At 38.3% G+C, this 11,776-nt stretch overlaps 1 protein-coding gene across 5 annotated transcripts in view; it reads right to left on the minus strand.

Annotated features, from left to right (window-relative positions):
- tp63 (tumor protein p63) overlaps window positions 1–10,959 on the minus strand; it is a 34,500-nt gene extending 23,541 nt beyond the window's left edge. For 3 of the 5 annotated variants that reach the window (XM_032526738.1, XM_032526743.1, XM_032526744.1), the window contains exons 1-3: window positions 10,892–10,944; window positions 6,426–6,560; window positions 6,170–6,299 (exon numbers count right to left, since the gene is read on the minus strand). In XM_032526738.1, the coding sequence (XP_032382629.1) occupies window positions 6,170–6,299; window positions 6,426–6,560; window positions 10,892–10,944 (318 nt within the window). Of the gene's footprint in view, window positions 1–6,169; window positions 6,300–6,425; window positions 6,561–7,658; window positions 7,674–10,891 lie in introns of those variants that run through there. The other 2 variants (XM_032526737.1, XM_032526739.1) reach the window with 2 other exon arrangements.
- Between the last annotated feature and the right edge of the window lie 817 nt (window positions 10,960–11,776).

Here is an 11,776-nt window from a genome sequence, read left to right on the forward strand (position 1 = left end):
ACTCCTGTAAATTACTTGTATCTATCAGAGATGACTGATGTAGATCTGTTTTGGAAACATGTATTGTGTCTAGCACAACGGTGCTAGCCTCGAACAGATCTCTAGAAATTTGACCCTAACAATAGAATTACCACATGAATTTAAGATATATTAGGCCTCACACATTTATTTTCCATATTTTACATTGAGAGCTGAAAACCTCGCATTTAACATTGAAAAACCCTAATTTACAAACAACAAATTACAAAAAAAACAGCTTATAGTTCCTTTCAGCAGACTTGCTTTTGAAATGAAAAAATGAAATAGTTGCTATTAAATCTCCTCCACGCCAGAGCTATTTGCTAAACAAGCAAAAATTCCATCTGTTGGTTTGTATATTTATAACCGAATGTGCAATTGTATACTGTAAGAGCAATATGCAGAAGAGTAATACTACAGATGTAAACATGAGTGGATAGTGATGGCTGCACTTGTAGATGAGAAAGGCGGAGACTGGTCAGTGGGGCAAATCACTTCTATTACAGAGACAGGGGGCTAAAACTCTTGCCCTCTGGTCAGAATAATTTAAAAGCTGTCTGAAAACTTAAGCACAACTATGACCTTAAGTCAGTGTCTCCAATCACCCGCCACACCCTGGCCAGGCCCTGGGGCTCCGAGCCTACAGGTCAGCCTGTCACAAAGGCAAATCAACACTTTAAAGGGGCCAAATTCAATGGCCTCCCAAGGTACCCAGGCTTCAATAAAGACCTTTGAGTGTGACAATTAGTTTAACTAAACAAACTAATTATGTTAAAACAACATTGCCATATGAAAAGCAGTTAGACTACTCTGGGTAAAGGTGAGGCTGTGGTAAAATATAGAACAGTAGCTGTAACAGGGCAGGACAGACTTAGAATAATATATAATAATATATATCTATATTTCTATATAATGCAGCTGCTACTCAGGTGGCAATAAACTGCAGTGGGCTTGTAAATCAACACATAGCCTAATCTTTTATGTCATGCCTTTCTTCCATAATTAAACAGAGAAGACAACAAAAAACAATAATGAAACTAATCCAAAAATGATGCTTGTTTGTGGCACAAAGTCATTCTTAGGCTTTGGATAGTGGATAATAATTGAAGGACCCTAAAACTGGTTAACAGGTATTATATTGCCTGCCTATTCCAAACGCTATACTCAGACAGTGCAGTCACATCTCACATCTGTTAGAAGCATCACCTCAGATGCCCCAGCGGCGAGAAACTAAGAAGAGAGTTGGAACAGGCCGCGAGCTAAAGATCTGCAGATCCTGGGGCTCAGACAAAATAGGCTTTACTAAAGTTTGTCCCTTTAAAGAGCCTGTTCCTTAAGTCAGCTAGATTAGTTTAGTATCAAGTGTCAGGCTGCAGTAGCTGGGAAGGCACAGACACCTGCCCTGAAAACAATGTAAGCTCCCATCCACATCCTCACATACGCAGGAAGTCAATGGAGAGAGAGAGAGAGAGAGAGAGAGCATCACTTGGGTGGCAATTCCTAAAAGCCCAACAATCAACTGCCCCCAAGTCCTCAAATGCTCCTGTTTAAAAGAAATAAACTTAAGCTGCTTTAGATCAAACTTATTTACCATCTGGACTATTTTATTTTTAATTAGTATTTGGTATGTGGCTTTTGTTTAATCCTTGTATGTTATTTGGGTCAAATTGACCCATTTCAAATTTTTACAAGAAGAAAAATGGTACAAGTTACATTTTTTTCTACCTGAAAATCAACCTTACCTAATTTTCTGTGACAAAAATGCATTACTGATTCAATTCATAAAATTATTCTGGATATGACCACTTATGTTTTTTCCAAAGTGGATTTTTAACATGAATTATAACCTTATGACAAAAAAATGAATCACTCGTCCATTTTTAATTGTGTGCTAGTAGAGACTGATTGCTTTCCCTACACATATTTGTTATTTTATGTTATTTTATATTTGTTTAAAATAAAGATAAAGACAATATTTGTTAATAGATTATGAAGCAAAATTTTATTTCAGAAGTGTTTTTAAAACCCCAAATAAGTCACCATAAGTCACCGTGAACTGAAGTTGTAAATTTATATATATATATATATATATATATATATATATATATATATATATATATATATATATATATATAGTGATAAAAAAAGAAGTCAAGTGCTCAAGTGAATAAATGGATAATTCCAACTTAATGGCAATGCCATAAATCAGTATTCTTTTTTTATACATTCACTGTTGTCAATCCATTTTGACAACCATTCTCAATGACCACTGATATTTAAAACTTTTTAGGAACTAAGGGAAAATTATTTTGCACTTCAATGGCAGAAAAATCGCTCTAGTTTTGGTGTTGAACCCTGGGTTTCTGCCTTCAAGATGTCCAACATAAGTTCTTTCCAACAGGCAAAGAACTATCCAGGTGGAGACTAAAGTACTGAACGTTTCTGAGTGAACGTTAGACACAAGATGCTTCAAAGACCGCAGACGTATCGGCATTAGGACTAGGGATGGGAAATTTGTTTATTGTTTATTAAACATTATTATTATTAACATTATTTAATGTTGTTTGTTTAAATTCTATAAATATGTGTTGAAAAAAAAAAGAAGAGAAAATAACCAAAAAGAGAACACTTAAATTCAGCTTTACTTGATTTTTGTTGTTCTATGCTTATATACTTAAGGTGAAATAAAATGCAGATTTTTTGGAAAAAGAAGTTTTGCCTTTCTGGTGTTTTTAATCTGTTTTCCAACATCCTTTCAAACAGCAGTCACACAACAGTACATTTACAATATCACTGTTGTTATCTTGTTGCATGCAAGAAGTACAACTTAAATAAATCCCTTTTTAATCGGTTATTGGGCCAAATTTACCTGACCGCCACAGTTGTCAGATACAGTGAAAATGTAAACAGTAAAACAAAAAATTGAACTTTTAATTCCTAATTTGGTTTACAAGCTCCTTAGTTATTGGAACTATTTGGTTCAGAAAGTCGAGAAGGCCCAGAAATGAATAAACAAAACTGTATATTCTAACCAAAGCTTGTCCCATCATTGAGAATGGCCATTTCTGATATCAAATAAAACTATACATCTTGAATGTTGCTGTTTAAATGATGTGCTCACTTCAAACTAAATGTATTCAAGTCAACAACTTTTCTCCCCTGAATCCACCTCAGTCAGATTTAACTCTCATGCATGTTAAAAAGTATTGTATTCAAATTCCAGATTTATAAATTTAAAAAAAAAAAAAAATCAATATTGATAATTGGTGTTTTACAAAAGACATTTATGGGATTACTGCTGGAGGATTTATTCGTGCACTCTTTCTCAAAGGGTGTGACCTACACATTTTTCAGTTGAACCTGTTATGATATAATGCTGCTGTATCAAAGCAAAAGTGAAGTCTGGTCTAAGTTGTAAGAAAGATGTAAGAGAAAAAACAAGAGATAAGGGTAGTAGTGGCTCAGGCTGACGAGGCCTCATTCTGACTCAACACTATTTAAGTAAACCGTGGCAAGCACTCATTCCTTGGAACTACATCTTAAAAAACACTTTTTACCATTCTGGAGGCAAACTGGTGGCGCAGGAAAAAAATACAAAAATAACATTATGGTTGGTATTTAATGCACAGGCTTACTATGGGTTAATATAGCAGTCCCTGCTAATCCAAGTTAAAGTTAAAGTTGTGCTTGTTGTTAATGAACTTTCAAAAAAAAAAAAACTAGTGTTGTAGTTTGAGAGGTACAGCGACCTAAAACAACTGCATGTTCAGACAAATAAAGAGCAAGATGGACTGCTAACGTACATTTTTCAGGTAAGGTGGATGAACGACTCGACCGCTTTAAAAATGACAATGACGAAAACATCTGATGCTGACATGGCAGCAGAAGTTATTGCACCACAAAAGGCAGATTCTTTTCAGATGACAGTATTACCATTAGATTCAGCCTTCAGATTGACATTTTGTTAAATTTAGGAAACAGTGGAGAAAGCTGATCAGCTGCTTACACATTAAACTAGGCATCACACATAAGACACACAAGGTGTGGTGAAAAAAGCATGAATCCAAACACAAACATGTAATTAGATCTCAGAGAAGCTGTGTGTGTGTGTGTGTGTGTGTGTGTGTTGATTGAGCTACTCTGCTGCAATGTTGTTTCAACTCTATTCTGTGACTGTTCCACTGCTCAACACTGCATCTTCCACGCACAGCTGATCAGAGCTGCTTTATCTGGGTGTAAAATCAGCTGTTTGGGGTAGGATATAGCGTTTCTCCTGCCACTATTTCTGCTACATTCCTTCATGTTATTCTACCCTGCGCTTGCTCCTCTCCTCCCCCCTTGTTGCCGCCCCCCACCTTTACATAGAAAAGACACATACTGATAGATGAGAGCTAGGAGCTTTTGCAAGAGAGGCAGGTGCAGGAATTTCAGATTAAAAAACATAAACCCTACACAACACAAATAAGTTCCCCAGGGCACTAAACAGTGAGCTGCATTCTAATGCCTCATGAAAGAGGCACACCTCCACATGGGTGGAGGGGTGGGGGGGGGGGGGGGGGGGGGGGGGGGGGGGGGGGGGGGGGGGGTTGCCCACCTTGTCATCTCATCAGATCAGACACCAAAGATTGTGGCTTAGTGATTGGCAAGCAGCCATGGCAGCGAGCTCTTCGCCCCGCACGGATGCTGCCCACGTTGCTGGCGTGCCAATCACCGCACCACGCCCCTCCTTGGTGTGGAGGAAAGTGGGGGGTGGGGGGTGGGGGGTGGGGCCATTAATCACCGGTTCAAAAGAGCAACAGGCCCCCTTGGGGGATGTGCAGGGTAACATTACTCAGCTCGTTTAACAAAATTTTTATTTGCTTCTTTTTTTTCCACCCTGGCTGGACAACAGCATTCCTACACTGGGAGGGGAACATGCACATCATCTCTCAGCAGCAGAACTGGCAAAGAGAAGTCCCTCACTACAGGTCATCAACATCTAAACAAAACCTAAGGCAACATAAACTAAACTAATACCAAATTCTTTTTCAACAATGCTTTATTTGACTGCATTATAAAGTGAATGTAAAAAACAACAACTGAGAATCCCTGGTTGAGCTGATTTTGATTTAAAAACTTTAAAAAACATAGGAAATGAAGAGTCACTAAGCCCATCAGCCATGTGAATGTCTAAATGCACATTCTACCATCAATGCCTCTCAGAGGGGCCACCCAGCTCCAGCACAACTCAGGCTGAATGAGATAATATCATCACCTTACAGACAACATCTCAGACAAAAAAGAGATGAACCAGCCTGATTCACTGGCTGTTAAACAGCTCGGCACCGCTTCTTCACAACTGTCCTGGGGAAATTCTAATGTTGATATGAAAACTAAAAGTACATTTTGTGCCTAAGGAATTTACCAAAGGAAGTCCCATTTGCTCAGAATGAAAGTAATCCCAGATGCTACTACAGTATGTTGTACAGAGACTATGCTGTTTTTCTTGAATCCTTTAAAGGTAACCAAGAGCAGAGTCTGTACTTTAGAATTAACTGGTTTAGAAAGTATATTGTTTGGTCTCACAAGGCATAAACTGACAGGTTTAAAAACAGAACTATTTGTAAACTATCTAGAACATCCATATTGTGTCCGTGAAGGGTACTGACTCAACACTTAATGAGATGGAAGTTGGTACTGCCAGACAAAATAGGCACATCTCAGTTTACATAGAAAAACTATATAGTTTTAGGTGAATATTAATGCTTACTGGTTGTCTAGCATATTACTTGTTTAACAGAATAGGGTCATTTAACAGTGACTGTCCACTCTGGTTCCAGAAGGTATTTAAAAAATAAAAAAACATCAGTTATTATTGTAAATAATACAACAAAATATATTTAAAACTAGTGTGTTAGTAAAACAATACAAACGTAAATGGGGAAAAAGGTCCACTGCCTGCATTTTGGCTGTACTAATTGTGTCACCTTCAAAAATTGCTTTTGATAAAGCCCACTCCTGAGATGAAATGTACGTCCATGGTTGAGCTCTATAATGATGAGCAGGTCATGTTATCTCTGGTTATGGCAGGTCTTATGCAGCAGAAATTGCTAGTAAAAGACGATTGAATGAAAACTGGTGTTTTGCTTGAACAGTAAACCTACGTACTTACAGTGAGCGTCTCATCTGGCTCATGCATGGTTATGCAGTCCATACTGATCTGAATGGTATTTCCTGCAGACACATCAGTTGGACTGTCTTTGAAGTTCAGCTCAATGGGCTGGGCTGAATGAATGGCAGATCTGAAACGCAAAGACACAATATAATGAGAATTGTTGGTTGAGATGCACATTTCTTTCTTAGTCGCTTAAGTCTGTTGTGTATGTTTTTGCCTTTACAGTACAATGTTGTTTGTAGTGTTCACTCACTGGTCCAGCATATCAAACAGTTGATTGAACACATCTTGGCTGAAAATGTCTGTTGTCTGTGCTGACTGATTCTGGGACATGGTGGTCAGGAATGAGCTCTCTTTCCAGGACAAACGAGACGAAGGGTCCCTGAGTCTGCAAGGAGACAGAATCAACCACAATAACATTTATTTTACTACTCATATTCCAAAGAAGCAGTACTTACTTTAGTATTGGCATTTTCAAAAATGGCAAAACTATTTTAATAGGTAGTTTTAGAAGCTGCAATGTCAGCAAACATTCAACATAAATGTTGATGTGCAGGGCTGAGATTTGGCCACCCAGTCAGTAGAGGAACAGAGGAGGAGGAGGAGGAGGAGGAGTCCGGCTGGCAGCCATTCATGAAGAGCCCTTCCATTGTGAAGAAGTCAGCCTGCATAATACTGAATATTTGTACTACACATAATGGTGATTATGCACCATTCAGACAGAGGCACTTTGACCTGCTCCCCTGAAACGTTACACCTGCTTCAGAGCTCAGCCTGCCATTGTTCCTGCTGAAGTGGCGCACGCTGCAGTCTGAGACAGGCGGAATTCCCCCCACAGTCTATATGATAGCACTGCTGCAACTTCTGGTATGTGTACAGCTGGACGGGCTTGGGGGGGGCGAGAGGAGATGGGGGGCCATAATCTGAAGCTGGCACTATTTTGGGTTTTGGAATTCCCCAACACTGCGTGGTGAATGATATTAATACCTGACATACAAACACAGGCATATCTAATGAAGCAAAAAATGTAACTTATGCAGAAGGTACACATGGAGTGTTGCATTTAGAATAAAGGTTTATACATAACCATAAACAAATGAGATGTAGGAGATTAATTATATTGATCATTCAGTATGGGGCAAATTAAAATATAGTCAATTTAAAAGCTTTTGCAATATAAACACCATGTTGAGGCTTTGAGTGCTTAAGAGGAGCAATGATGTACAACTACTGGGAATAACTGACTTCTACTCAAGCTCATCATGTGTTGAACTGGACATGGACACTGTTTTACATGCACTGTACATGTCAAGCTCATTACTGCATAAACGTGTTTGTGACTATTGAAAGGAATAACACAAACAGTATTTTGACAGGTTAAATGCATTAAATTTAGGATACATTTCTGCCTCAAGGCTCGGTGGTGGAGTTTATTAAACCTAACGTTACACTTATTCTGGGACATGCTAGCTTCTAACCGAGCTACCTTCAGCGTCGGGAGGCTAACTAGCGCTAGCCCTGTCAAAAACAAGTACAACGACCTGGTTCTGTTCCGGTTGCCTTTACGGCCGTTGTTAATTGTCATGGAAACTAGAGTCTCGCGGCCGAATACTGACAGCTGTTTTTTTTATTATATATTTATTATAGTTTATATAATAGTTTTATTTGTAAATCATATTAATTTAGACATATAGCTTACCAGCAGCAGTAGCTTACTTTTTCCTCAACAGCTTGTCTTTGGAGTCAAATATAGGAAAAAATGAAGTAGGTTGTATTGCTTAAATATTTAAGATTGTAGCCTACTGTAGAATATATTAGACTTCAGACAGTTTTAATTTGACAGTTACAACAACGGACAAGGATTACTGCAGAAGATCAACAAGGTGAATGGAAAGACCAGGGGTTTGGTAGCAGATAGTGGCCTACATGCATCATCAGTCCAGCCAAAGCAAATAGCCGAGGTTAATTGCAGGCGGAGCAGGTGTGGCATAATCTCTTTTAATGGAGAAGGGAGGGTTAAGGTGTGGTCCTCCTACCGACCTCTGCCTCAGTTAAGCTCCCTTTGATTTTGTTTTAAATTTTCATTTAAAATTGGCAGAACACATTTAACTGTCACCTCATTAACATATCTAAGAGACTGTTGAGCTTTGTTTCACAGCATCGTCTGTTGACTGGTTCAAATCCAGAATATAATCACAAACGTCGCATCAGGTTCAACATGTGTAGCCACATTTTCATCATAATAAAACTATAGCCTTCTCCTGATGTCATGTGCTTTAAACAGTTTTTAGCTGTGGTGCATGTTTTCTCTGCAGTTGCATACCATGTGTGCATGGTCCGGTTGGAATTGTACAAGTTATAACTCAAAGGTATTGGATAGAGTTAAAAGAAAAGCATCACGTCATCAAACTAAGAGCTAGGCCTTTACACAATAAGTAGAACATGTCCATGGTAAGAGTGGAAAATCTTAATTTGAATAACAACATATCATAAACATAAGGTTTTTTTTGTACACATGGACACCCTATGGTACAATTCTGGTTGAGTTTAAAACAATTTTTTAATCTATTATTAAAACTATCTTTCAAATATATTTCAAATATATTGTATCTGGTCAAATGGATGTATTTCTCCCTATTCTGGGTTTTGTTTGTCTGCTTTTGGGTGTCTGGTTACTCGGAGAGTCTTTCAGTTAGCCTGAGGCGAAGGCTGTTCAGCATCCACTTAAAGACAGTGCAGCACCCCCAGATGAGACTGGGTCAGAGGTCAGCACTAAACAGGGACGGCTATTGTCTCTTGGCAGGTTGGGCACACCGAGCGATGAAAATGCAATCAAAACAAACAGCCCCGCCGATCGGGGCCCTTCTCCAGTGTCTTTATTAATCACTCGTTCAAAGGCCTAAGACCTTCTCCCCCTCATCTGCCCGCCCCGGCTGGAAGAGGGACATGGCTTCAAAACAATAGAAAGGCCCAAAGTTTCTCCTCTTCTCACCCCCTTACTTTTATAGAAGTGAAACAGTCTGGGGCAAAAGGACAGGCACAAATTCCTCTACGGTTTGGAATGCAAAAAGAAGGAGAGAGGAGGTGAAAACTAGTGGACCAAAAAGATTCCTTGATGCTTGAAAGCTGATCAAATCTAAAAAGCAACACCATAGAAAAAAATGAAAAGCTTCCAAAACACGACTGGTAACAGGTTTTATTTGAAAGCATCATATAATAGCTTTTACACCTGTAGCAGAGTAATATCTGTGTACTCAACTTTCTGTTCAATCAAAGCAGAAAACTTGAAGCGCAGCGATGATTTAAAAAAGACTGTCGAACAAAACTGTTTGCACACAGTAGATACATAATGTTTCTGCACACTATAGCGCACACACACGGACGAGGTATAAGAAAATGATATACATATATATACATGTATATATATACATATATATATATACAGTATATTCAATATAAATGATTATCAAATGAACCCAGTGAAATATATGAAGTACTGCAGATGGAAGCTGTACTTCTAAATAGTATTTTACCTAGTATTCAAGGTTTGTTTGATTTATTATTATTGGAAGACTACATGAACGTGTGTCTGATCACGAGACAACGAAGTTATTTAATACTTTGCTTCATGTACTGTACATAAACTGAAAAACTGTACAAATAAGAGATGCACTTTATGTTGATATCTAGAAAGATAGCTGTTATATTGATGAATTGATCTTATTGGTTATTGATTATATTGGTTGATACATTGTTTAATCTCAGTATTTTGTGTGATTTAATAGTTATATGTAATGCCTGTTAGCACCAACTGAAGTTTTTATATTATGTTTATTTAATTATTGGCATATACAGTAGAATTACTGAGTTTTTATTTTTTTATTTTCTTCTATTTGCTTCATAATTACTTTATTTGTTTTAGTTGCATTGATATGATTTTTTGATGGTGAGAATATTTTTTCTCTGTTAATAAACTTGTTTTTGTTTGTCTTGGTGCCTAAATAATCTTAAATACGCCAAACTAAATGTACAATCTCAGATGTCAAAGAAGTAATATGATGTTCTGGCATCATGTTATCATGACTTTGGTATTGGCCTATTGAGACATTTATGGGCCAATATATACAGGCTTCAGAATTGTGCTACAATTAGTAATTCAATCATCTATCATTCTGGATTTAAACATCTGCAAAACACCTGACATCTTTAGAATCACAACATGCATTTCCATTGAAAAGGTGTGAGTCATCTTCAGTAAGGATCTGGAGAAGACCAAGAAACCGCGATTGTCATGTAATCCGTTTGCCACTTTGGCCCTGATGAGCCTTTACACACATGCATTGTTGCCATAAGTATACTGCACTTAAATATATATCGGGACAGAGCAGCAGCTGAGGAGCCAGGCAGATCGCTTGGACCTCAGACAGAATCCGTCCGGCTGGCAGTCCAAGTCAAACAATGAGTCTGTTTGTCAGTTATAAGAAGTCAGAACTTAGTCAAAGGGTAATTATACGTGTAAATGTTTGTAACTAAGTACATATTTCCCATATTTGTATCCCATGTTAAATCAGTTCAATGATAATAAAGACAAGTGTGCTGATGCCGGATTTAAGACCTTTTTTTATAAAGGTTTTTACAATCACATGGCTTCAGATACATCATAATTTAAGGAAAACTCATTGAGTAAGTCATCAGTTGATATAACATGTATGTACTTACCGATGAAAGGGAAACTCTGGGTAATACTGCACAGCTGTGTAAGGTGAATTCATCTCGTCAAGCCAAACTTCACTTTGCCGAACTCTTCAAAATGATCAGCTTGTCATAAAGGCACATGCATCAACGACTGTGCATGAGCTACAAGAATAAATACAACTAATGAAGAAGAAAAAAAACTAATAAATAAAGGCCTTGATTAAAGTGCCGGAGGGTACAGTGCAGAGTGGAGAACTTTTGAGAGGTGAATTTGAATTTAGGTATTTTTTCTTAGGCTAGCCTAGAAATGGGAGGGGTCTGTGTCAGCTCCCTGACCAATCCCCAACTACAGTTGTACAAGATATCACTCACTCTCAGTTGCTAGGATATAGATATCAAGCGACTACATTTGACCCTGCACCTCCCACCCTGCGACACAGCTAGCCACTGTCCTGAAAAGCTCACCCTGCCCTACCTGTGTTTCTCTGGCCAGTTGGGATATTTCCACCCAGATTCCCCAGTGGCTTTGTGGGTCTGTTGCATCAAACGTCTCACCAAGGCCCGGGGGGGGGGGGCTTCGAGCATGCTGGATGCCATGATCACATTCTGAACAGCGTTGTGTGCCGAGTCAGCACAGATTCGGTTAGTGAAACAGCAACAAAATCACCCAAATATTTTATAATAAGGAAGTGAAATACTCTTTTTCTAAGATCTCAGATGTCTAACGAGACATTCGAGGAGATGCAGAAAACGAGAAGAAATTGATCCTCCTCCATCCTCTTTAAGCTTGAGCGGAGATAAACAGACACCAGACAGAACATGATGCGGTTTTAAAAAATCTTTACAGTAGCCTACATCCACATTACATTTTTTTTTTAAGCATGCACTCGTATCGGGCCCCATCCTAGC

The sequence above is a fragment of the Etheostoma spectabile genome, chromosome 9 (genome assembly GCF_008692095.1).
Source record: "Etheostoma spectabile isolate EspeVRDwgs_2016 chromosome 9, UIUC_Espe_1.0, whole genome shotgun sequence".
NCBI lineage: Eukaryota > Metazoa > Chordata > Actinopteri > Perciformes > Percidae > Etheostoma > Etheostoma spectabile.